Source organism: Oryx dammah, unplaced genomic scaffold, assembly GCF_014754425.2.
Source record: "Oryx dammah isolate SB20612 unplaced genomic scaffold, SCBI_Odam_1.1 HiC_scaffold_11050, whole genome shotgun sequence".
Lineage (NCBI taxonomy): Eukaryota > Metazoa > Chordata > Mammalia > Artiodactyla > Bovidae > Oryx > Oryx dammah.
Window position 1 is genome coordinate 81,445 of NW_024080444.1, and position 25,481 is coordinate 106,925.

Below are 25,481 nucleotides of genomic sequence, written 5' to 3' on the forward strand. Positions count from 1 at the left end.
TATATTTAACAACACATAGTCTGGTGATTCCTGATGTGTATTCTCTGTGGACACTCTCTACTATCAGAGCAGGATGTTAAGAGACAATATTTTTACACATTCTTATCTAAATCCATCACATGTTTACTTTCTGAATATCTATAACTGTCATTTATAACAAGATCATAAAAAGTCAAATACTCTTAACTCAAACTTTGAATCATAGAATTACATCAATTTTCAGAAAAAGTACAACTACTGTGTTTCCTTACTCTACCTTATGAAATTGCCGACTGTAACATGACACTAAAATTCAGCCACTTAAAGGGGAGAAATACAGCATAGCAATGTGAGTATGGGGGTGACGCTACTTCATTCATCTTCGTGATTTAGAAATTCAGATAATAGCTCTTATTTAAAGGAAGTTTCATTATTGAATCCAGTGTCACGTCTGATTGTGTTAAACAAAATTTGGAAAGAAAAAAAAATAAAATTTGAAAAATGTACCTAATTCCTTCCTGTGGTGTCACTATTTGATAAAGATTAAGGTACCATGTTATGTTTTGCTTTTGCATACACTGGGTTGCACAGCAAGAGTTCGCGTCTTGTACTAATATATGCTAAATACTTGCATAGTCTATAGACCATTGTTGTTAAAAGTAGCAGTAGAGTGTAGGCATTTTAGATCACAGAGCCCCAGTGGTCTCCGTTTTGTTTGCTTTGACATTATTAAACTCAATCTGTTTCTCTAACTGTGACTCTAATGACTGCATTTGCATGGCAGAAAAGTTTGCTTTGTGGATCAACTTGTATATTAACAGAGCTTGCATGTTGTTTTCTGCTCTTGCTCGCGGTGTTCCGTGAGCAGACAGAGCACCTTCAGCTGCACTGAATAATTATGCACAATCAATAAGTTTCTGTGTTTGTCTTTGTCGTTTCTTTGATGTGGCCTCCAGGATGCTGCCGGCAAGGTGCTGGACCGCTGGGCCATCATGTCTCGAGAAGAGGAAATCATCACCCTTCAGCAGTTTCTGCGGTTCGGAGAAACCAAATCCATCGTGGAGCTGATGGCGATTCAGGAGAAAGAAGGGCAGGCCGTAGCTGTACCATCTTCAAAGACAGACTCAGACATCAGAACTTTCATTGAGAGCAATAATCGCACCAGGAGTCCTAGCCTCCTCGCCCATCTAGAGAACAGCAACCCTTCCAGCATTCATCACTTTGAAAACATCCCCAACAGCCTTGCCTTCCTACTGCCATTCCAGTACATAAACCCGGTCTCAGCCCCGCTGCTAGGATTGCCTCCAAACGGGCTGCTGTTAGAGCAACCAGGACTGAGGCTGCGGGAGCCCAGCCTTTCGACCCAGAATGAATATAATGAGAGCAGTGAGTCTGAAGTCTCCCCTACGCCCTATAAGAGCGATCAAACGCCCAATAGAAATGCCCTGACCAGCATCACTAATGTGGAGCCCAAAACCGAGCCAGCCTGCGTGTCCCCCATTCAGAATTCTGCCCCAGTCAGTGATCTGTCCAAAACTGAACACCCGAAGAGCTCATTCCGGATCCACCGGATGAGAAGGATGGGGTCAGCCTCCCGGAAGGGAAGAGTGTTCTGTAACGCGTGTGGGAAGACGTTCTATGACAAAGGTACTCTCAAAATCCATTATAACGCCGTTCACCTGAAGATCAAACATCGGTGCACCATTGAAGGCTGCAACATGGTCTTTAGCTCCCTCCGCAGCCGGAACCGCCACAGTGCGAACCCTAACCCTCGCCTTCACATGCCTATGCTAAGGAATAACCGAGACAAAGATTTGATCCGGGCCACGTCCGGGGCCGCCACCCCCGTCATAGCAAGTACAAAATCGAATCTCACACTCACGAGCCCTGGCCGGCCCCCAATGGGTTTTACCACTCCCCCACTAGACCCCGTCTTACAGAACCCTCTCCCTAGCCAGCTGGTGTTCTCTGGACTGAAGACTGTCCAACCAGTTCCTCCATTTTATAGAAGTTTACTCACTCCAGGGGAAATGGTGAGCCCTCCGACCTCCCTCCCGACCAGTCCCATCATCCCAACCAGTGGTACCGTAGAGCAGCACCCCCCACCCTCCTCTGAGCCAGCAGCGCCGGTAGTGATGATGGCCACTCATGAGCCCAGTGCCGACCTGGCACCCAAGAAGAAGCCCAGGAAGTCCAGCATGCCTGTGAAGATCGAGAAGGAAATTATCGATACCGCCGATGAGTTTGACGATGAAGATGACGACCCCAATGACAGCGGGGCTGTGGTCAACGATGGGAGCCATGACAATCACTGCCACTCCCAGGAGGAGATGAGTCCGGGCATGTCGGTGAAGGACTTTTCTAAGCATAGCAGGACCCGGTGCATTTCAAGGACAGAAATAAGAAGGGCTGACAGCATGACTTCTGAGGACCAAGAACCTGAGCGGGACTATGAGAATGAGTCTGAGTCTTCGGAGCCCAAACTCGGTGAGGAATCCATGGAGGGGGATGAGCACATGCACGGTGAGGTGAGCGAGAAAGTCCTGATGAGCAGTGAGAGGCCTGACGAGAACCACAGTGAGCCCTCTCACCAGGATCTCATCAAGGTGAAGGAGGAGTTTACAGATCCCACTTATGACATGTTTTACATGAGCCAGTATGGACTGTACAACGGCGGGGGTGCCAGCATGGCAGCCCTGCACGAGAGTTTTACATCGTCTCTGAATTATGGCAGCCCTCAGAAGTTCTCCCCAGAAGGGGACCTGTGTTCTAGCCCAGACCCTAAAATCTGTTATGTGTGCAAGAAGAGTTTCAAAAGCTCCTACAGCGTGAAGCTTCACTACAGAAACGTTCACTTGAAAGAGATGCATGTCTGCACGGTGGCTGGCTGCAACGCTGCCTTCCCCTCTCGCCGAAGCAGAGACAGGTCAGTAAATCTCCATTGGCTGCTCCTGCTGGGGGGTGGAGGGTGCCAGTCATGGCGGACCTAACACATTAAAAACAACCCAACTTCGATGTTTTCGATGCGCTGTAAAGATTGTCCACAGTGACCGCGTGATCCCCAGGCTGCCATGCTCGTGAAGGACTGTTGCAGTCGGTGCTTGTTCTGATTAAGCATGCAGAATCATACGCCATCTTACTCAGTAATGCACGCCATTTTTCTCTGTGCTCTGTGTGTGTGTATGTGTGTGTGTCTCCATGCATCTAGGTGTGAATAAGTTAACTGTGGACACAGTTCTCTGCTTTTCCGTGAACCTTCACTTAGAAGCTGCAGCTTCTGTTATATATATTTCTGCTTTGCCTTGTGGCTTTATAATTAAATCAATATATTATCTTCATACACACGTATTTATCCAATATAGAAACAGAAATTTACGGATGGAAAGAACCATAGGTCCAGGACATCGAGACAGCCTGCATCTGCGTAGGTATAACCAGAAATGTTATCGTTCTTACATGAGTATTTAGTGTGTCCATGAATTCTTTAAGAGTTGTAGAAATAGCAGAAGAAAATGGGACCAAAGTAATTGTTGATATGGGGAAATGATATGACGATTGTGGGTTACTTCAACTTCACAATGTCTTTGAGCACATCTCTAAAATATAGTCTGTCATGGGAATTATGCAGAGAAGGGGAGGCATGCATATACTTTGAGGATCAGTTAGAATATATTATGTCCAGCCTTCAGATGACATCACACCTTAGGTATGTAGCTGTGGCTCTGAAACAGTTGGGCTTAAACAGAAGCAGCTGGTCCTAAACCTACAGTGTTCTTTTTCAATCTTAAAGAAAATGTAATATAAAAGGAATGTGTTAAGGTGGTCAGTGGTGGAGTAGCACAGTTGTTCTCCCCTTGTGGAGATAAGCTTATGAGCAGAGTTATTATACACCAGCCTAACTAGAGTCACACAGTTAGTTCATCCCATTATAACAAATGCAGTTTTTGGTTTTGCATTGTCTTTTAATAATGTATCTGGAGAAAATTTTTTACATGGTAAAAATCAATATATGTAGAAGAAACAATATTAATTAGGAAGTTTCCAAATAGCTACCCCCAAAATTTTAGTGTTTCCCTGGTGGGTAGACTTGTTTGATAAAGTAACGTACAATAGAAGTACACTGAAAAGTAGTGACCTGCCTCTAGAATGTTCTGTTTTTTCCATATTTAAAAGTTCAGCCTTCTTAAAAATAAAAGAAGAAAACACTTTTTCCTTTTATACTAAAATACATGGGACCCAATGCATGAAAAGCAAAATCTCTGAGAAGAAATTCAGTGGCTTTCTTCATACAATTCAAAACATGCTTTGAAGAGAAATCTATCTTCTTAAAAAATTCCCTCCCCCCAACTCCATTTACCTTGTTCTGTAAAAATTTTTATGGTCACAGAGTTCTGAAGTTCCAGGTTATCATTAACAGTCCCAGAATACAGCAGTTAAGATAGCTAGACTTTGAATAATAAAATATAATACTATATCCATCCCCCCACGTTTGTAAGTAATATTCATTCTTTTACATTTGAAATAGTGCACTTGTGATAATGAGGTTAATGCACTGGATTTTTTTTTTAACAAAAATAAAAGACTCATGAAAAACTGCATAAAATATTTATGGAAATGGAGTGTTTGAAGAGAAGCCAAAATTTAAGCTTATTTGCATGAATTCCTATCACAGTTTTAGTTGTTTTGCTGAAAATACTGCAAGTCATAACACTCAAATAAATGGCTCTGGGACCAAAGGCTACAACACCCAAAGCTTGGTGCTTTCATTTACATCAAGCCACTAGAAAACACAAGCGCTATTTTTATGCCTCAGTGTATAAGGAAGTACTGTGGAGAGGGTGGTTTGTCTGAGGAAAAACATTTATTGATAGAAGCAGAATATTTCGATCTCTAATTTTATTCTAAGGATTGAGCGTTCCATGGGTGACCGACCATATACAAGTTGAGACCACTGCCCAGGATAACTGGGATATAGGATATTCCAGGTGGGAAGCATAATACAGATATTCTCCCATGTATGTTCAGTCTCACAAGAGATTGCAAACCCCAGAAGACAGGTGATCACATTTCATATAGGTGAAATCGCACGTCACACCGAATCGTTTTAATTCTGGAATTTTGTCACACACAATAAAAAGCAAATTGGAAAAAAAAAAGTACAAGAAAGTCTTCTGAGTCTCACTTGAAACTTTGCTTTTCAAGAGTCCTCAAATCTTTTGACCCCAGGGTAAACACTTAGCAGAAACTTTGATATTTCAACTTTTTTTTTTATAAGAAGAGTGTTCATCCTTGTTGAGTCTATGACTTAATATGTGAGCGTAGCTACCACCGAATAAGCAAAAACAGGGATGCCATTAAATACCATCCTCTTCTGCATCTCAGGAAACGTAACTGCTCTATAATTGTACCCCTGTTTCATTGTCATCAACTAATGTTGACCTGTAATTTGATCTCCTTATTCACAAAGCCTCTGCCTCACATCTCAAATCTACCCAGTAGACTTCTCTTCCCTTGTCTCTTCACTTTTGTTTGTATCAGTCACAAGACCCCCAGGAATTTTATGTCCCTGCTTTTTTCCTCTTCAATTCACTATGAAGCTAGGCTAAGTTTTCTTACCTTTCTCTGCACCACCACACCTTCCCAAGCAGAAATCCCCCTCCATCTTTAATCCTGCTGTCCCTGTGTCCATTTCTCTCCTCTCCGCAGCATCTTGATTCATCCATCCTGGACTCTGCAATATCTTCCTTGCGCAAACAGAGCATTAGAAGGCAAAAATTTTGAGTTGGGGTTGGAGTATGCAAGGGGTTTACCTGTGATAAAACTAACAGAACAAACCCTCTTCCTTCTATTTATGAAAGCAGCCTTCCTGTCTTTCGGCTTAGAACACCTTACCGGGGTGAGAAACAGGTCTTCCTCGGCTTCTTCCAAGAGGGTTATATTTGAGGGAGTTGTGTGTGTGGTCTCAGACAGGCAGATAGCAGGATGGAAGTAGAAGGATGGTAAGTGCTGTGTTTTACATTTGGCAACTAGTTAGCAGAGATGTCCAAGTCTTTGCTTAGCATCTTTCTAGGTCTTGTAAGCTCAGATTGAAGGCTTTTTGAAAAACAATATTCTTTGTGTGAAGTCACCAAAAGGGACATGAGAGAGAGCGTGGGGCACAAGCAAGGTTTGTGAGGGCTGAGGATTTTGACTGAAGTATCAGAAGTGCCCTTCCTATACATTTGTGAATGAGTGTGAGTTTAATAAATTTAAAAACAAAGAGGACCATTCCACACGAATGACACAGAGCAAGCTAACAGGCACAAACTCCAATTCGTCTGGTCATTAGGTGGCTATTAGGGTACTTTTTGTTCTGAGTTTTAGAAGCACAATGTAAATTACTTTCCCTGTAAAGAACTACAGAACTATAAGGCGATGGCTGATACTTAAGTGTTGAAGTGTATACTGATAGTAGTGTGTAGTGTTACACCCAACAGTCACTAGACACCTGTACTTCTTTCTTGTTTGTCCCTTGATTTTTCTGCTAAGATGCTCTTCTGTCAGGGAACAACAAAGCCGACTCTAGGTTTTGAAGTATACCTAGGAAAATACTCCCTGGGAAGAATTCTAACTGGCCTAGAACCTACAGTCTTCATAAAGGACATTTTCTTGAAGAGTGTCATAGAATTGGTTGGCCCTGGCTTTCTGTGGTCATTTCTTTTCCTCTGTCTGGTGTTTTGATCCCCAGGAGGGCTGAGTGTCCATGGATCATCTGTATATTAGGGAAGCCCATTTATAAATTACATTTGGTTTTTATTCCTAAAAATAAAAACCCCTGAGTCCTCTTCTACTGAATTCCTTATCATTTGTTAGTATGTTAGAAATCTATTTATACCTGTTTCAGTGATTGGCTGTTTTAAAACTCCCTCAACTATAATGAAGACTTTGTCTACAGAAACTAGATGGTCTACATAGAAAGAAATACTTAATCTGTTTGTTTTTCATCTTAACATGAATTTTACCATCTTTGTTCCTCTGTTCCCTCTGAGAATAGTGGCCACTCATTGCTACAGTTTGTCTTGAATTTTATCAGAAAGGTAAGCATTATGTTTGATCTTCAAGGTGTAGGAAAGGTGATTCAGCCCCATGAATAAATTTAGAAACAAAATAATATTTGCTTAGGGTGATTTATAAATAAATATGAGGCAACCATTGGTGCCAAGTGGAAACCTTCTCTTTGATTGCTACTTAAATCCGTCCAGATTTAAACATGTAAACTTCTTGATTTGTATGAAGTAAGACATCTGTATTTGGTTTATTAAAACCTGCTGATGTCTCCAGAACTAAATTTGTTCCTATATAGGCCTCTGGGTAGCCGTAGCTAAAAAGCAGAGATGTATAGTTTTTGCTTGTTTGATTACCTGACTTCCAGCCCTGTACAGGTGTGCAGGAATAAATTAACATAAGCTACCTCTGACGAGCCACTGCATACATTAACAGCAGAGGTGAAGATGCGAAAACATGCTACCTGCCTCCTGTTTTCACCTTCCCAGCAGCGACATCCATTTTTGCCATCATTCTTGTTTAGAAAAGTTCTCTGTAAGTTTCCAAAGAGAGATTTTCAATAAATGCATATGATTTCACCAGGCAATACCTCCAAGAAATAAGCCACTTAGCACCAATTTAAGATAACTATTAGTGTATTTGCCCTAATACAATTAGCTGTCAAACAGTGTGTTAATCTTCTCCAAGTACGAGAAGAGAACACTTTAAGGCATCAGCTTTTTCATTTCCTATATTTTTTGCCATCCAAACTCAGGCTCTCCTTTACCAGAATTCTTTTAAAAGGTAAAGTCACGTTGGTCCTCTGACTTTTAAAGGAAGACATTCCCCCCACCCCCGTTACTCTTTTTAGTTTCACAATACAGCCAGGAGATCAATAGGTCTTTTGTACTTATCTCCATTACTTTCCATCAAAGGCAAACAAAATAAATTCCCCCTTCTGAGTAATTGCTAGTTGTGCCCTCCTCAAGCGAAACTTTGGTAGTAAGATAAACTTCAGTGTCATTCCTGTCTCGGGGGTTCTTTTTATATCCTGGGAGAAGAGCAGTGAGCAAAACGGCCTCCTTGTATCATGGGGAGAGACTCTGTCAAGCCTACCATGAGCCTCGGATCTTCCTAATGACCTCCTGCTGGCCCAGCTGGATGTAAGACAAGCTCATTTAAGCCTCTGCTGACCTTTCACTCCTCCAGCCCAAGAAGTACACCAATCACTTCCACCAAACTGCCTACCAACTAGACAACAAAGCTTAATGGTGAGCAAAGGACTTCCTGTCCATGATACAAAGAAGTTCTTACAAATTTCTCTTGATAGGAGTACCGTTAAATCTCTTGTGGCTACATAACTTCCACTGCGTAAATGCAATGCTTCCATATACCCTGTATTCCTTCCTTCCCTCAAAAGGAATGAGCTACTACTCTCTCCATCGGGAACTTGAAAATCCAGGCAGAAATAGCATTTAGATCAGCATGGACATACTGCATGCATAGGTGGTAATTTTCAAGATGGCACCACTTTGAAAGGGTCATCTTCATGATTTCTGTCTCCCTTGGGTTTCCCATCATCTATCTGATCCCCTGATAGACTTTTTTGGTCTCATTCTTTCTCATAATGATTCATTCTAAGTATTTGTTTTTGTAGATAGTCTTTTCTTTTTTAAAACAAATAAGAAAGGCCATTTCTCACCTGGAAGCAGGTTATGAGACTTCCACATACATATTAGTATTTGCTTGTATCCTGCAAAAGTGGGCTCTCCATAAGGTAAGAAGCTTCTACCAGCCCTTTCTTGCTGAGTGATTTGTTGTTGTTGTGCTAAGGAAACAGACTTTTCTTTCTCTGTTGAAATTTCATTGTGAAGGTTGGGCTAGAAAGCATTTCTTTTTTCTCTTTTTAAAAAGCCTTCTCAGAAATAATTTAAGGTTTTTGCCGTAAGACTCCCACAAGCTTCAAATAAATGAATGTGGCAGAATATGAAAGGAGTTTACACTTGCCAAAAAATTACAATGTCATAAAAAAAGGATTTATTAACTTTGATTCTTGAGTGCAAAGATGTGTGTGTGTGCATGTGTGAGAGAGAAGCAAGCTGAGAAAGAGGAAAAAAGAATGCTTTTCAGGAAAGGACAATTTTTCTTCAGTTACTTAACAGAAAGCTACACTTTTTTAAAATACCTAGATTTTATGTCCTAATGCAAGCAGCTTGAATTAAAACAGGAGTTGTAAATTCCTGGTAGAAAGCTGTTATGCCTGAAGTGTTAGTGATCTTAACTCTAGTACTTTATGGAGTTTATTACTTCTTTTATTAACTAGGGGGGGAAAATGTTACCTACTTCTGGTTTAATTCTTTTTCTTGCTTGCTCTAATTATTTTGACTTTACCTTAGGAAAAAAAAAAAAAAGCTGTGTTTCTAACCTGAACATGTGTAAGTGATGCCTCCAGTTTGCTATTGCGTATATCAATTGGAATTATTGCCAGCTATTCAAAAATTATGCTAATGTTCTCATGTAAATGTATCCACATAAAGTATATGTGTGTTTATATGTGAACAACCACATAAATAAGAATATCAAAAGACAGATTGTCCTTAATTGCCAGAATAGACATCTTCATCTTGGGAAATGATGTATGAAGTTACTTTAGCACATGGATGGGAAATAAGATTTTTTTTTTCATTCAGAAGAGACAGATTTGGGCGATGAGAACGACAGACCTTCAGAAGTAAGCCTCCTGGGTCTGACGGCCAGCTAAGGGGAGCCGCTCGAACTCTGCTGGCTTTTTAGTCCGCTCTGTCACCAAGGGGGCACTGGGGGGTCAGTCCGCTCACTAGTAATTGTGTTTTACAGACTTCTAAAGCAATTGGCTCAGTCAGTCCCAATTCAATAAAAGTGGAGAGCAAGAGAGAGAGCACTTTTGTTCTATTTTTTACTTGAAATTATTTCATTCAGCAGTCTGTCTTTTTTATTACCAGGACTTGACATTAGCACTCCAAGCTATATTAGCATCCATTTCAGCAGTTCAGTAATGGTATTAAAAAAACACTTAACTTCAACGGTGAATGGTTGTATGACAGTACCATAAAAAATCCACATTTAAAAAAAAAAACTTATGTATTTGTCCCAGCAAATTATTTTTCACTTGTTTAACCACTTCAAAGCTATGTTCTTGAGATGGGTTTTCAGGAAGAACCTTCTTGCTCTGAGAAGCAAGCAGTCAGCGGTGCTCTGTTGATTAGGGAATCAGGAGAAGAGGGAAAGAGAGATCGTGGGGAGAGGGGAGGTAAAGATGCTGTTTACCCTGTAGTTAGATTACCTTCCATTCATCAGCAGAGATGGAATTGGCAACCTCAGAGCACCCAAGGTGAAATTCTTGGATCCTCATGCCTGGCTGGGATTTGATTTTTAACCCAGCACTCCCCAAACTTGGGAGCAGAGCCTAACTACTTTGGCACTGCAGTGTGCTCATAAATGACTACATTAGGTTCTAAATTTTGATTAAACATTCAGTAATTAATCAATGGTAGACATGAAGCAGTTGGCAAGGTCCAGAGCTGCAAAATGTTTAAGACATAAAACATTACGAAGTAATTAGAATATGCTCCTTCAAGAGAAGGATTGCCTTCAATAAAGAGGTAAATGATAGCATCCTGCTTATTGTGGACGTAGGCAGCCAGAGCAATATGATAAACTGCTGGAGATACACATATCAGTAATCATCCACATTATTAGTGCCATTAATCATAATTCCAAAAATATGACAGCAGCAGCCAACTTTTTGACCAATTTCGCTTCTGCCCGTTGGCCATTATAACTTCACTAATAGACTGCCGAGCTCCTGTGCGTGGCAGTTTGCATTGAGAATGGAAGGTTAATTATATTTGAGCTGCTGATTTCTTCTCTCCTTGGAAAAGGCTTAGCACTTTGACAATCCCAAAAGCTCACTGTTGTTAAACCAGTAAAAGTACCTTATTGAAATTTTCTTTGTTGGTCAGGAATGAGGAGATGTTTCAAATGAGAGAGATGCGCCAGGCTGGGAAAGCTGCTAATGTTTCTTGCTTCAAAGTGATCCTTGGGCAACAAGATGAAGTCAGAGGTTTCTTTAGCTCGGTTTGCTCTCGTTTCTCTTCGGCAGACGGGTAGAAATTTCTATGGTGATACACCAGGTGAATCCCACAAGATGCGTGGTGGTCTCAGTAGGTATATATAGGACTAAGAAGTTGGAGGAAGTGGTTAACGGTATTGGAAGCAATAAGCACCTCTTTCATACAGAATTCTGCTTCTATGGTTATGCTTGTGTGAATCAGGAGTAAAAAGAATTTCTGAAAAATCTGAATGTTTCTAAACATTGGAAGGTAGCATAGTTGTGTTGCTGGTTGCTTAACTGAAGTTTTCCTGTTGGTAGTTTTGACACCATTTAACCAAAGATATAAATTAGATTTTTGTGCATTCTTTTTGTTCATGTGTCTTAAAGTTTCATTTTCAACACAGAATTCTAGATAAGGCCGTAGCTCAATTATAATATTGCCTACAAAATCCTGTCCCTTGGGAAATTCACACATCCCTAATGCTCTCTTTTTAAAAGATCACAAATTGTTTTAATGATATAAAACCTTCTTGGATAGTTAGGAAGTATTTCCTTTGAAAAAGATCTCAGAAAGAAACTGATGTTCCACGTTGTACACATTAGAAAAGAAAGCTTATTTTTAAACAGGAGAAGAAATTTGAATGTCAAGAGAAAAATGCATTCTTACTGCTTTGGAAATAGATATTCGGAACTCTTTGTATAAGATGATAAAACATGGGATGGAAAACTGGAGAGTTAGTTCATCCAGCGGAGAAGGCAATGGCACCCCACTCCAGTACTCTTGCCTGGAAAATCCCATGGACGGAGGAGCCTGGTAGGCTGCAGTCCACGGGGTCGCCAAGAGTCGGACATAACTGAGCGACTTCACTTTCATGCATTGGAGAAGGAAATGGCAGCCCACTCCAGTGTTCTTGCCTGGAGAATCCCAGGGACAGGGGAGCCTGGTGGGCTGCCATCTATGGGGTCGCACAGAGTTGGACATGACTGAAGTGACTTAGCAGCAGCAGCAGCAGTTCATCCAGGGTAAATATAAATCTCAAAATTGTAGCTCAGATTTTATTCAAGTCCTTAAAAGATGCCGGGATGAATGGCTTTGCTTTCTCTTACCCAACAGTAGTAGTAAGCTGAGCACCATATGAGCTGCCTGATTGAGAAATTTTCCAAATGCTGTGAAAACATAATCCTATTCACAGTGTAACACACGTCTCACATTACAGCGCAACAGGTTATCTGTTGAATAATCAGCACCCTCGAGAAGCCTCGATATGTCAGATATGGCTCAGAAGTAAAATGGTTAGGGAACAGCGTTGGATATCAATTCTGCACTTAACCTGAGCATCCAGCATAGACATTTTCCATCCACCAATCTTCCTTCCCAAATGCCATCACCACATTAACATTTTTTAAGCATTCCACAGCAATGACAAATTGTTTTGTAGCCGTAGTGCCAGATTTAGTATGCGAGAGACACGTTCGCCTCTGCCAACAAACCAATAATTCTCACTAACATCTTCAGAGTTACAACATTTATAAAGTTGCAAAGTGGAGTAAACAAACCATCTGTTTGGCTTTTCCATATATGTCATGCTTTCTTATTAGCATATTACGATTCATTTAGTAAACAAATTTGGTGATTTCGTTCACGTCAAAGTTAGGTCGGAAGCTTGAAAATGATTAACATTCCTGGGACAGGCACATTAATACATTGCTTCCTCGGCAAAGTTAAATGGCTTCTCAGGAGAATCACCCCTTGTTGACAAGATGAGACTGTCAATTTGGTTTGCCTGCCACATTAGGGGCCGTAAGGGGATGGCAGGCTCTGAGAGAGGGGAGTCATGTAGGCAGCATAATTCACTGCGAATTGAGAAAAGAAGTCTAATTCTGATAAATGGTCGACCCCAATACATCCTACCTGTTATTACAACAGACGTGCCGTATCTGTGCAGTAAATTAGCTAAACCCCTAAAGAGTTTGGTGGGAGCTTATCTTCAAGTGAATAATTTGAATGGAGAGAGAACTGTCTGCGTGACCAGTATGGATGATTTGTTTTATATTGAAAGGGATTGAAGGGACTGGATTTCATACTTTTAATTTGCAAGAATTTGCTTAGCTTTTGTTTCTTGCATTTATCATGTACTTCTGTACTTTTGGGGGTGCAAGGAGTTGAGCATTGTTCACTAAAATTTTACATTGAATTTCCTGAGCTGGGGATGGTTTTCAGATCTTTTGGAGAAAATCTTTAAATACTACCTTAGAGAGCACCTGCTCATTTTGCAAAAATGTGTATACTATCAAAAATACTGTGACTTCACAGGGCTATAAATATACCACCATCAGTAAATGGGAATACAGATATTTTTGAGGCATTCAGGACAACAGGTAGTGTCATGCAGTCTAGATAAAAGAATAAATAAGGCACAGAAGTTTTAACTTTTCATTTCTGTGGATTTGGAGAGCAGATTTATATTTCCGACCAGGAATATTGACTCAGTGTCCAACAATACACTCAAACCCAGCATTCAGATTTTATATTTTATATTACAGGTTGAATATAAATTTATGTGTGCCTATATACATACATAAAAACACACGTACACTATTTATATGTGGTGTTATCTGCTGTGTATACTGCACTGTGATCATTCTGGACAGTTTGAGGTGTGTGCATGTGTGTGTGAAGTGGCAAAGATAAGCAGAAAAAATAAAGGCAAAAGTTAGGCCAAAACGGAGCCTCAGTTCCATCTCACCTGGGACACTGCAATTAATTACCAAGTATTTCGTTCCAGTTCAGTAAGTTTAGGATGGCTCAGAACTGATTAAGAATTAAGGTTAGATTGGGCTTCTTATGTAACCTATAGCTTGATACAGTTTGATGGCCACCTTTTGATTTTCTTAGTCATAAGATCCTTATTTTTTAAAAAAGTTCTTTATATCTCAAAACCAAAGTTAAAATCACAAAACATTTTTTCAGTGTGCTTAATTTTTTTTTTCTTTTTATGGTTAAACATTGCATTAAGTTGAACCAGGTATTTGAACAAGCTTAGAAAGGGAAATGTGAGGAAAGAAACACTCAAGATAGGACTGACTTTCTCTAAAGGGGGTTTGCATTTATTTGATTGTTGGATTTGCTGTCTTCTGTGGTTGCATGGTAAAATTTTCTTTTTTTAACTGAGATATACTTGACTTGTTTTTGTTAAAGAAACCAAAAGAAAGAGTGGTAGTCCACTTTAATCTAGTTAGAGAGCTCCCACCAAGCAATTCAAAGAGTAAGTCTGATTTCATGACCTCTTCTATGTCATATCAGCTTCATTACCTTTTGCTTTTAAGGGTGCTCTTAGTTTTCAAGAGGCTTTGGTAAACTCAGTACAGAAATAGTAGGAATGAGTGCAGAGGTCAGAAGAAACATTTGTGGTTCTAAGCATCGCCCGAGTTAGAGGACTGTGTCATACCCTAGTTATGTAGCATTACCTTGCACCACAGTGGGGTGTGAGAAGGGCAGGATTATCCTCTGCTGTACTATCTGTGTCTTTCCTTAAATCTTTAGGTACATGTTTCCAATCTTGGGATCATTTTTTTCACTTCTATAATTTGTTTCGGGGAAAGCTTCTTTAAGACTCTTGTCTATTACTGATTGAAGTCAAATAAACGTACTTTTAATTATGTCCATGTGCAAAGTATTGGGTTGATCAAAAGTTAAAGTGTTTCCATCAGATGTAATGGGGAAATCCGAGTGAACTTTTTGGTCAACCCAGTATTCTATTTGAGCAGCAGGAGACTTGAGGTTGAATAAGATAGAGTTTGTGTTCTTAAAAGTGACCATCATGGAACTACATTTTGGCCTACTGTCTTGACGAGATCCCCAGTAAGATCAGATGCTTCCTCCCTCTACTTATCAACTTACCTTCTGTTTTCATCCATCTTTTTTTTCTCTCTTAAGAGGAAGCTGCCTCCTCATATTGGTACTACCTACCTAATACCCAGTCAATGCAAATAGAAACAGCTTTTGTACTGCTGACATTCTTATAAAGTGTAGTAAGTTCTCATACAGTTTTGGTTCATGGTTATTTTTTCCTCTTTTCTGGAGACAAATATTCAGAACATTAGGTTCGTTTTCTAGAAAAGCTCATCTCTGGAGAACTCCAAATCTGTTCCTTTCTGGAGTCCTCCTGCTCCTTATCACAGACAGTGGCCCCCTGCTTCCTCTGCGGGGTCCTCCCATTTCCAGCACTCTCCGGTCTTCTGCTTTTTGGAATCCTCTTCCTTGTATACCTGATAGTCTCTTGGCGACTCTTCTTTCTGTGTCTCTTCATCTTCCTTTGCGCCTCTCCAGGCTTTGCTGGTCCGTGTAAACTTGTAAGCTGCTAACTCCTGGTCTCCGTCTCTTCTCCTCGGTAGTGTTTTGTGGCAGCTCGTGGTTTGGATTGACTGAGTCCAAGTCGGTTAACATCAGTGCTGCATTTTATCCATCCTGTAGAGGCAAAGCTAACCTCCTGAGGATCAGAACTCGCTCAAGAGTCTATCTCCTCTCCCTCCTCTTGCTTTGCCTCTTTCCACTCCAGTAATACTGGGAGTTAAGTTAGAATAGCTCCAAGCCCACCATCATGAGAGTGAACCAGTAAGCTTTCCACCGCACGTTCTTCCTATCCCTACTTCTAGTATTTTGCATATGGCATTTAGGAGGAGTATTACACAAAAATGAAATAGATTAAGAAATGAACATAAAAGAATCAATTCTCTTGAACTGTGGTTGCATAATGGAAATCGACTACCACGAATGAACCCATGTACTGAAGTTATGAACAGCAGAGCTAATGCACTGCCATGAGTTCATCTTTATTATTGCATTACACCTGAATCAATTGATAAAGTAGCTTTTTTTTTTTAAAGGCAAGGATGGCACTTAATTGAATAAAAGTCAATGTAATTATATTAGCAGAGGCCAACAGTACTGCTGCCAGCGGAAAAGGGACACTGTTGAACCGAGTGCCAGAGCTGGTCTACACATTTCTGCACATCATTTGGTTGACAGATATTGAGGGCTGGTACCTCATCTAATTAGATTACGGATTTCTATTGCTGTAAGTGAGACATGAAGAGAAACATCTCTTCCTGGTAACACAACAGTAGAGATGTGTAATTTCACAAGTCATCTCAGGGAAGATGTGTCCATCCGGGGATCAGTGTGTCCTTTTGTCAATGTTAATTTATTCTTCCTTATTCAGTGTGTCTTGATGTGACTGCTGTGTGTCTGGCTGCTGTTTTCTCAGCAGTGAATCTAGGAAGCGGTAACTGCAGATGTGAGAGAAGCAACAGAGTTCTAGATTAAAGTCATCGCAAAATGTGTGTTTGTGCAATTAAGAAAGCGAGGGGAGGGTGTTAAAAATAATACACAGAGGGGTAGGATTTCGCAAGCTGCTTATGGTTGGCAGGTTGTTTTATCAATGGAGTAATAGTACATACTGTAACTCTATTTCCACATTCTTGTAATAACTCCGGTGGTGTCATACCCACATGTCAGGGGGAAAGATTTCTCAGTAGGCATTTCCTGCACTCTGCTTAACAACCTGCATTTGGAATCATCTGCCATCTGACACCAAGGAGACGGGGTGCGACTGTCAGAGCAGGGACCCTGGGGACCACTTCTGTTTATCATTCACATATCCGCAACACTGCATGCATCTGTATAGAACTCATTGATGGATGACGATGATGCTGTGAATTTGGTTTATCTTAATTTATGATTTTTGGATGATGCGGCTGATCTGAAAATCATCAAGACAGCATATGAGATGATCGCTTATGACAGAAAATGATTTTTTGATCGGAACATTTTAAATCCCTATGTTATTGTTTAAGTTTTTTTTTCCAAACCAGATGTCTAGAATGTGAATTTGTTTTCTCTCTCTCTCCTTCTCTCTCTTTTTCTCTCTCTGTCTGTCATTCTTGCTTTCTTTTGTGATCGATTTAGCAAAAGATTAGAAAGCTGATCTTATTATCACAAGGTAAGCTCAGCCGTTCTAAGTGCAGTGCAGAGGGGGCCGCCGCCCCTCTGCCCCTTCAAACCCAGAGTGCTATATATTGTCTTGTGTGGAAAGGTGGAACGTGTTTCCCACCTTTCTTGTCTCTGAGGCACATACCTCTCAACCATCTCTAAGAAATATTAGCCATGCTCGTCACTGAATGGTGTGACTCATTTTGGATTTTCCATACTTTTTAATTATAATCAGCAGGTCTGTCAAACTTGATCCAGGCCATTCTAGGTCATTTCTATTATCACAATTAACTTCTCCAAGATGTAGAGCTTCCACCATTATTGAGAAGCTTTTATGCATCTGTATTTATTTATTGGTTTGCTTTTTGGAAGGGTAGCCTTCAATTTAGACACTTGTCAAACATAAGCCTTTGCAGGTGGAGAGAGGTATATGCCCAAGGGCACTTTAAAAATAAATGGGGGATGTAAATACTAAGGCAATGTTTTCAGATAGATAATAACCTATCAGGCTTTGTAAATCATGACATCCCTATGGATGCTCTGGAACAAATCTTGGGGTTTTTTTCTTTATATGTATGTATATATATATATATATATACAAGCAAAGCACTCAGTGAGTACAGTGTAAGTTTTGCTTGCCTAAGAAGTATGGATTCCAGTTATTAAAATGGAGGGACCATGTGTTATTATTGTGCTTGAAATTTTTTTTTTTTATATTTATTGTGTGTGGATTTTTTTTCTTTTTTGGTCCCTTTTTTTTTCTGTTGGGTGTGATTTTTTTTTTTTTAATGGGGGGGTGGATTTTATTTACTAAGCCAACTTCTGTTTTTCACCTTTTTTTAAGATTAAAGTTTACAACTTGGAATTACTTGAAATATTATTTTTAACTCTGAAATATAGCAGCTTCTGAAGATAAATGTATTTTAGTATTAGATTTAGCTGGGATCCCAAATCATTCTTAAAAAGGGGATTTATATTAAAGATAGTGTGTAACCCTATTTTTATTAAATAAATTGCTAACCTTTTAACCTAAATTATTTTCTTAAATAAGATGAGGAAGATGAGGGGGAACAAGTTATTATTTTGTTAAGTGAATTCTAAATTATCTAAACCATTTATTTTTTTTTTTAAGGAATCCTTTTCATACCTCTAAAGTGTTCGCTGTAGAAAACAGGGGGGTTCCTTCTGTTTTTAGGTAAATTCAAATTATTTGGACAAGCAGAAAGTTTCCATTTGTTTATCATATTCAGTATATTTTTTCAAATCTCTGCTGTGAGATTCTCTGCAGCTGATGCTGCTACAGAGTGAAAGGAACAGAACAATCATTCAGAAAAAGGCGCATGGGTTTGCTTTCATCCTTCCATTGAGGACTTTCACTCTTATAAAAATTATGTCAATGAAGAGCTCCCCTTATTGCACTCCCCACTGCCACTTACTCCCTAATCCTGAGGATGTAGGAAAATGCTTGCTTTTTACAATAATGTCATTAGCAATGAATGCGCTTAGGTGATGCCTGGCGGAAACTGAATCAATTTTAAAATGCTCTCTTTTTTCTCGCCCTCTCCACTCCCTGTACACCTACCCGCCCCCCCTTCCCTCTTGTTTTCCTAGACACAGTGCCAACATAAATCTGCATCGTAAACTGTTGACCAAAGAACTCGATGACATGGGCCTGGACTCATCACAGCCCTCCCTTAGCAAGGACCTCCGGGATGAATTTTTGATGAAGATCTATGGTGCCCAGCACCCCCTGGGGCTCGACATCAGGGAAGACGCCTCCTCTCCCGCGGGGACGGAAGACTCCCACCTGAACGGGTATGGGAGGGGCATGGCGGAGGACTACATGGTCCTGGACCTGAGCACCACCTCCAGCCTCCAGTCCAGCAGCAGCATCCACTCCTCCAGAGAATCCGATGCCGGCAGCGATGAGGGGATTCTCCTGGACGACATTGACGGGGCGAGTGACAGCGGGGAGTCGGCGCACAAGGCTGAGGCCCCCGCCCTCCCTGGCGGCCTCGGGGCTGACGTTTCAGGGTCTCTGATGTTCAACAGCTTGTCCGGGAGCGCTGGTGGGGTCATGTGCAACATTTGCCACAAGATGTACAGCAACAAGGGGACGCTGAGAGTGCACTACAAAACCGTGCACCTGCGAGAGATGCACAAGTGCAAAGTCCCCGGTTGCAATATGATGTTTTCCTCTGTGCGAAGCCGGAATCGGCACAGTCAGAACCCTAACCTCCACAAAAACATTCCCTTCACCGCAGTAGATTAGTCTCAGAACGGACACTACAAATGCCAGCTCTCACCAGACGGCCTCTGTATCTGAACTGCCATAGTCAGTGTGTGCTTGTGTACTTGGGGGAGGGGGTGTGTGTGTGTGTGTACACACATGTATACCTGTGTCTACACACACACACACATTTTCTTTTCTTTAGAGTATAAGAAGATAAACACTAGGTGCTTTTGAGATTTTTTGTCTTTTTCCTTTATAGTTTTGAGAAAGAAGTCAGATCTTTAATTTAGAGGTGAAATAAAGTACCCTTTAAATACACATGCGCACACACATAAAAGCGTGCAACTAGCCCAAACTTTGACAGAATAACAATTTTTGGTCCTCTCCAAAGAGACGATTTGTTGTACCTATGACTGTTGCCTGCAAAGAGATAAAGGGGGGGGAAACACAAAAAAGGAACTTCTTATAGTTGTCTTTTGTGAACTTTAAGGTTTTGAGAGAATCTTCATTTAAAGCATGGCAGATTCACCTGTAAATATTTAGCCTTGAGAGGCCAATGATGTAAAACAATTGTATTGATGGTTGTTTAACTCTTTTGTTTAATTTTTACAGTTACATCCAGCTGTTAGATATACAGGAAAAAAATAGTTTGCTGGCTAGCTCTATTCATTTATGTTAGCATTAATGCACATTTTTTAAGGAAAAAAAACATGGTCTTGTTTTTACTACCTGCTAGATATAGTGATAAAGAGGTGCTGGCATGCCTTACAGCACAGATCTGATTTTTTAAAATGTCCTGTACTAGTACATAAATCCAGTCATGCACTTTTTTTCATACACTACAAGGGGGTGTGTAATATCCATGCTTCTTTTTTATCCTTAAACTATTGCCATACTTCAAGTAAGTGTCTTTTTTAAAAAATTCACTTGTATAAAAATGGTCTGGTCAGTATAGGGCACAAATGCCAAACAAAAGTATTAGTGTTAACACAAAACTGCCAACTTTGCACAAGTTTCCAGAAAAGAAAATACAATTAGTCACTCAACATAACCACAGGCCAATTTGTCGGCCACCAGAAAACCGCTTTAAAAAAAAAAAACACTTTGTGATGCTTTCAAGTGCCGAATGTTATTACAATCAACATTGTATCCTTCTTGCTTATATGTTAAGTTACATAAAAGGAAAACAAAGTGATGCGTGTGAAACAGCCAAGGCATTTATTCTTTAGAGGCAGGATAATATTTCAGGATACAAAAGCCCAAATTACTATGGAGCAAAGCTGAATACAGTGAAAGAGCTGAACGCTCATGAGCAAGGACCTGACCCATCTCCATTAAAAAGAAGGAAAAGTCTGAACTGAGTAGGTTTATTATGTGGCTGTGTAATTTGTCACAAGTACTGCAGTAGTACTATGATTCAGGCTGGTTTGATAGACAAAATCAAAAGACATTTAATGGTAGAGGCAGCAGTACTTGGAAGCTTTGCAAACATGTGCTGAACTTGAACTAAGCAATACTCCTTTCTGAGCAGCCAGAAGAAGGGGGTTTAAAATAGGATCTCTCACTGTTTAGTGTTTTGCGTTTCCCCACGCGATTTGTCAGAGAGAAATGAAAGCAAGCCTGAAACCAAGCAATCGAGAGTGAGAAAGAGCAGGGAGAGGATTCTCCAAACCTTTTTTGTTTTGTTTTATTTTGTTTCCGATGTTTACACATGTTGCCTGAGCTGGTTAACCACATCGGCAGCCTCAGCTACCACAACATACTGACTAAATGATGATATTTACTCAGATTCAATCTGCAGCCAAAACCATTAGGGTGTGCATTGCAGACAGTGTTTTGTTGTCTTTTTTTTTTTTAAGTGGAGGGGGAAGAAGATAAACAAGGCATATTTTGTCAAACAGGACACAATAATTTAAAGAGAATGTATTTCTTTTCTGCATTTAAGGGCCTCAAACATTTCTTTCATCAGTCTAAAAGTTAGAAATACTCCCTTTGTCTTAACTTTTTAATGGCATTTCCATTTTTCATATATTTCATAATTATTTTTTTCTAGGTTCACATCAGCATTCACTTCCGTTAAATTTGCCAAAGGAAACTGTTAATATGTTTCTCTTGTTATTATTCCTGTAGGGTTTATTGTACCTCAGTATTTATTGTTTCCAAAAATAAGCATCATTAGTTGAGGCTTCAGTATTTTTTGTGTGAAAATTTCAGAAACAATGGAATCTTAAGATAAGCTAGATGTGTCTAGCAGCTTTATCTTTTCATCTCCTTCAGAGGATGCTATGGGGTTCATTTAATTTTTCATTTGTTCTACAGTGAGGAGAGACCAAAAGTATTTGCAGTACAAAAGAAACTATATCAAACACTATGTTTTAATGACAAATGTTTACGGTAAAAAAGCTGAGGAATTAGTGCTAACCGTTTTTGTTTTTCTTGTACCTTTGAATTCCCCAAAGTCTTAATTGCTTTATTTCAGTGTTGTTAAACTGAATAGACAGAGATGTTTTCCTTTGTTTTATACCATATAAGACTCTGTACAGTATGTTTGTGGAAGATTGAACTAGAATAATGAAAATTTGTTTGCAAACATTTTGGTCCTCTTAGCCTTCTCTGTGTTGCGCTATTGCCCCATTAACCAAATGATTTGATTCCAGAAGGGTGGGAAAATATTTTGTTGGTATCCCAGCAAAAGATTATGGAAACACTAGCTTTACAAGTGTACGTAGACCAAATGACACTTTTATGAAATAACACATTTTCAGCGATTTTTAACAATTACACTCTCGGTTGAGATATTAGAACTCAGCTTGTACAAAATCAGTGCTTAGTCTGTTTAATGTCAACTGAAAGGTCAAAGAGCCCTAATGAGTGAATTACATAGCTGTCAGCAGGTCACAACAAAGGAACCAGGCTTAGAACAAGTGTTTGTTACTCGCCACAAACCAGGCTGATGTGGATAGCCAGTTAGAATAAGCCCAGAAGTAACAAGATTCTCAAGCAGAATTTCCATTGCTCAGAAGCATGAATGTGTTCACCTGCCTTTTGTTGGAGAAATGACAGTGAGTCCTGGACAACCTGCCCTTTTTAAGTCTCTCCCCTCTTTGCTACTAGTTTTGTGCCTCAAGTGCCCACATGTTACGGTGGCCTTCTAAGTGGGTGTATAATATTTTCCAGTTTAAAGCCTAATTGCTTAAAAGGGACAGGGGAAGTGGACAGAAGTGGTCCATAAGATGTAGAATCATGAAAACGTACATTTCTTCTAGTCCAGAGTGTTGCTTGTTCTTGGGTGTGTGCCTGAGTGCAGTGTTTTGACTTAACTCTAAATCTAGTTAAGATGGTTACCCCAAGGCTTATTTGCAAATGGGAAGGATGATGTGATCACCATTTTAACCACTGAGCCCTTCCTCTCTGTCCATTCATACTCATTTCTTTTTTCATAGGAGTTCTCTGTTGTGACACAGGCTCTGTCCAGCTGCATCCATGCTAGGGCAGCTGAAAAAGGCCTAGGATGCGGCATTTCATCCAAGCAACCTTTTCCCCCACTTGATTCATTTTAACCAGCATTCTGTCACAGGTACAAAACTGGGCAGTATTATTAGCATGCATGCTTGCTAGGTGGTATTGAAACGTTCTGTTTTGATCATTTTAAGCTATATGTTTGTAAGGATCAGAAAGGCTTAGTTTCCTTTAAGGATTGTCTGTGTGTTGTGGAAGGGGATGACCCGGAGCAAGAATAACAAGAGATAATAAATAATTTGGTGTTTAAAATGTGATTAAAAAAAGCATGACATTCTTTGTTCTGCTATTAATTGTATAGAAATGTCTGTGCATCTCAGATCTTAGTCCAGGCTGATGCCTTTTACAGCTGGCAAACATCTCTTTTGAAATTGTTTTTAGCACAGTGGCACCACTGTCCTTAGAGTGTAATTTCTTTGGTCATGAATTCCCAGGCCCTTCCAGTATGAGGAGAAAGGCACATAACTGGTTAATAGCCTGTTAATGTGTGCGTGTGTGTGTATATATAATATATACATATATTATATATATATATTGCTATTTTTTAAAAAAAAAGGCAAGCTTTGAATATATCAAGAAGGGGCTGTTGCAGAGGCATTCTCCTCATTTTACTCAGGGGAAACCATGCACTAGGTTCCCACCAAATAAAAAGTGACCTTTTGTTCCTTTTCCTCTGTAGACACCCCTCATGTGTGCCAAGCAAATGAGAACAGAGGCCCTTGGGAATTAAAACAGAAAGAAGCCAGTAACCAGATAGAGATGGACATGCTGCTAACTGCCAGCCATTGACCTGAGCAGTCCTAACTTGCACTTGGTCTTTAGTGTTGGGCTAGATCAACTAAGTAAATAAGTGTCAACTGTCATAAGACACGCTACATCTACTGTCATATGAAACAAATCAGCCAGAAGATACTTTCTCTGATCTTATGGACACGCTCCTTCTCTTGAGCTTTGCAAAAATTATGACAAATTTTGAGGTTTAAGAAAATCATTTACATTTCATCCAGACTTGGAATATTTAGAGGAGTTTGCTTCTCCTTCCCATTCTCTGTGTTTCTAATGGGAGGGGTTGAAATAAGTATGGAGGGCATTCAGAGATGGGTGCCACAGAGCCTGGAGGGAATCACAGTTTTTTACAGTGAAGTGAGGGGTGTTAAGTAGAGGACTCGTACCTGTCCTGGTTTGAAGATAACTAGAAAAGAAAAGAGTGGACACAGTGAAAGGAGGCAGTCAAGAGAAACATCCGGTGCAACTCTGCCCAGCAGTGGGTGGGAGCGGATCCATGCAGTGCATCCCAGAGCACCCCGTGACCAGGTGCCTCACTGAATCCTAGTCTGAGAAGGGAGGAGGAAAGCAAGAGTGCTGCCTGGAGTAGCTCAAGTCCCAGCCAGGTCAGGCACTTAGTGGCGGGGTGGGGTGTTCTTTTTTCCTTACTTTTGGAGTGGAAGTGATGCTCAAGTCCCTTAGGGAATTAAAAGATCCACTGGGTCTACCAGATCCTAGAAAAGGCTGGTGATCAGACCAAGCCCTGGTTGTGCTGAGTGGAAAGGCATGATTGCCAGTGTAGGTCTCTTCTTTCTCCATCGTGACTGTGGCTTGCCCCCGTAGCTGCGGTTGTACTGCTCTTTGGCTGCAAAGATCTCTTGATCAAAATGTGACCTCATTCACCTTCCTACAGAACATAAAGGCAACTTTGCTGCTTTCGCGTTTTCCCTCCAGGCCAAACCATGTGTGGTAGGTAGCTTTCCTCATGTTAGCATCAGGCCACATCTGCTCTGTCCCAAAGGCATTTCCCTTCCCTCTAGTCACGACTTGCTCACTGTACACAGTACTTTTCCATTAGTATTGTGTAAATCCAGCTGTACAACGGACTGGTGGGTTAATGTAACATCACTGTTGCCCAGACACCGATCCTCTCCTGTATCCTCCCATCATCCTTATTCTTCCCACATCTTGCACAAGATGAGGTTTATGGTCATTCGGCAATAACTGGACATCAACTGCTATCTTTTTGGCATTTGTCGAAAAATCCAAATGCCCAATCACAGGGGGTTTAAAGAAAAAAAACCTAAACATTTTTACAAGTACACTGAATTGGATCAGCATTATTGTTCATTATAATGCTATATATTTTTTTGAAGTAACATACTATAGTTGTCATAAAACTATCTTTATTCTTCTCCTCTGAAGTGTTGTTGTAAATTCACTTGACCTTTACTGCAAGCAAAAAAAAAATCTTTTCTATATAGAGTATCAAGACAAGGCTCAGTTTGTAACAAATAGTGGACCATTACAAAAGAGGAAACGGAAAAAGCCAGGCTGAGCAGCGAGAAGCTTCAGTTCAATTTCACCTCATATCTTTCTAATAACTTACTTGTCACTTTATTACCTTCCAGTAATGTGAACGCTGCTGACAAGACTGTCACACTAACAGCAGACAACACCCTGTCTGCTTCAGCCCCAGCTCTCCTGGCTACTTATTGCCCTGGCCCTGAAGGGACACAAACTAATAGTGTGCTTTCCAGTTCAGCACTTGGCCATCAAATATAAAAGGATGCGTAATTGCCTGTTTATCCCTTGTGAAGGGGAAATTGAGTACAAGGGCTAGGCTTTCCCACTGAGTTCCCCGATGCACACACATC

General features: G+C 40.4%; 1 protein-coding gene across 1 annotated transcript; it reads left to right on the top strand.

Moving 5' to 3' along the window:
- Positions 1 to 923: 923 nt before the first annotated feature.
- Positions 924 to 21,912, top strand: LOC120860187 (zinc finger protein basonuclin-2-like; the record flags this gene model as incomplete). The annotated part of the gene is made up of 2 exons (XM_040235971.1): positions 924 to 2,905; positions 18,699 to 21,912. Coding segments are annotated over 2 exons (2,643 nt in total), but the record flags the coding sequence as incomplete, so codon positions are not given.
- Positions 21,913 to 25,481: the final 3,569 nt, after the last annotated feature.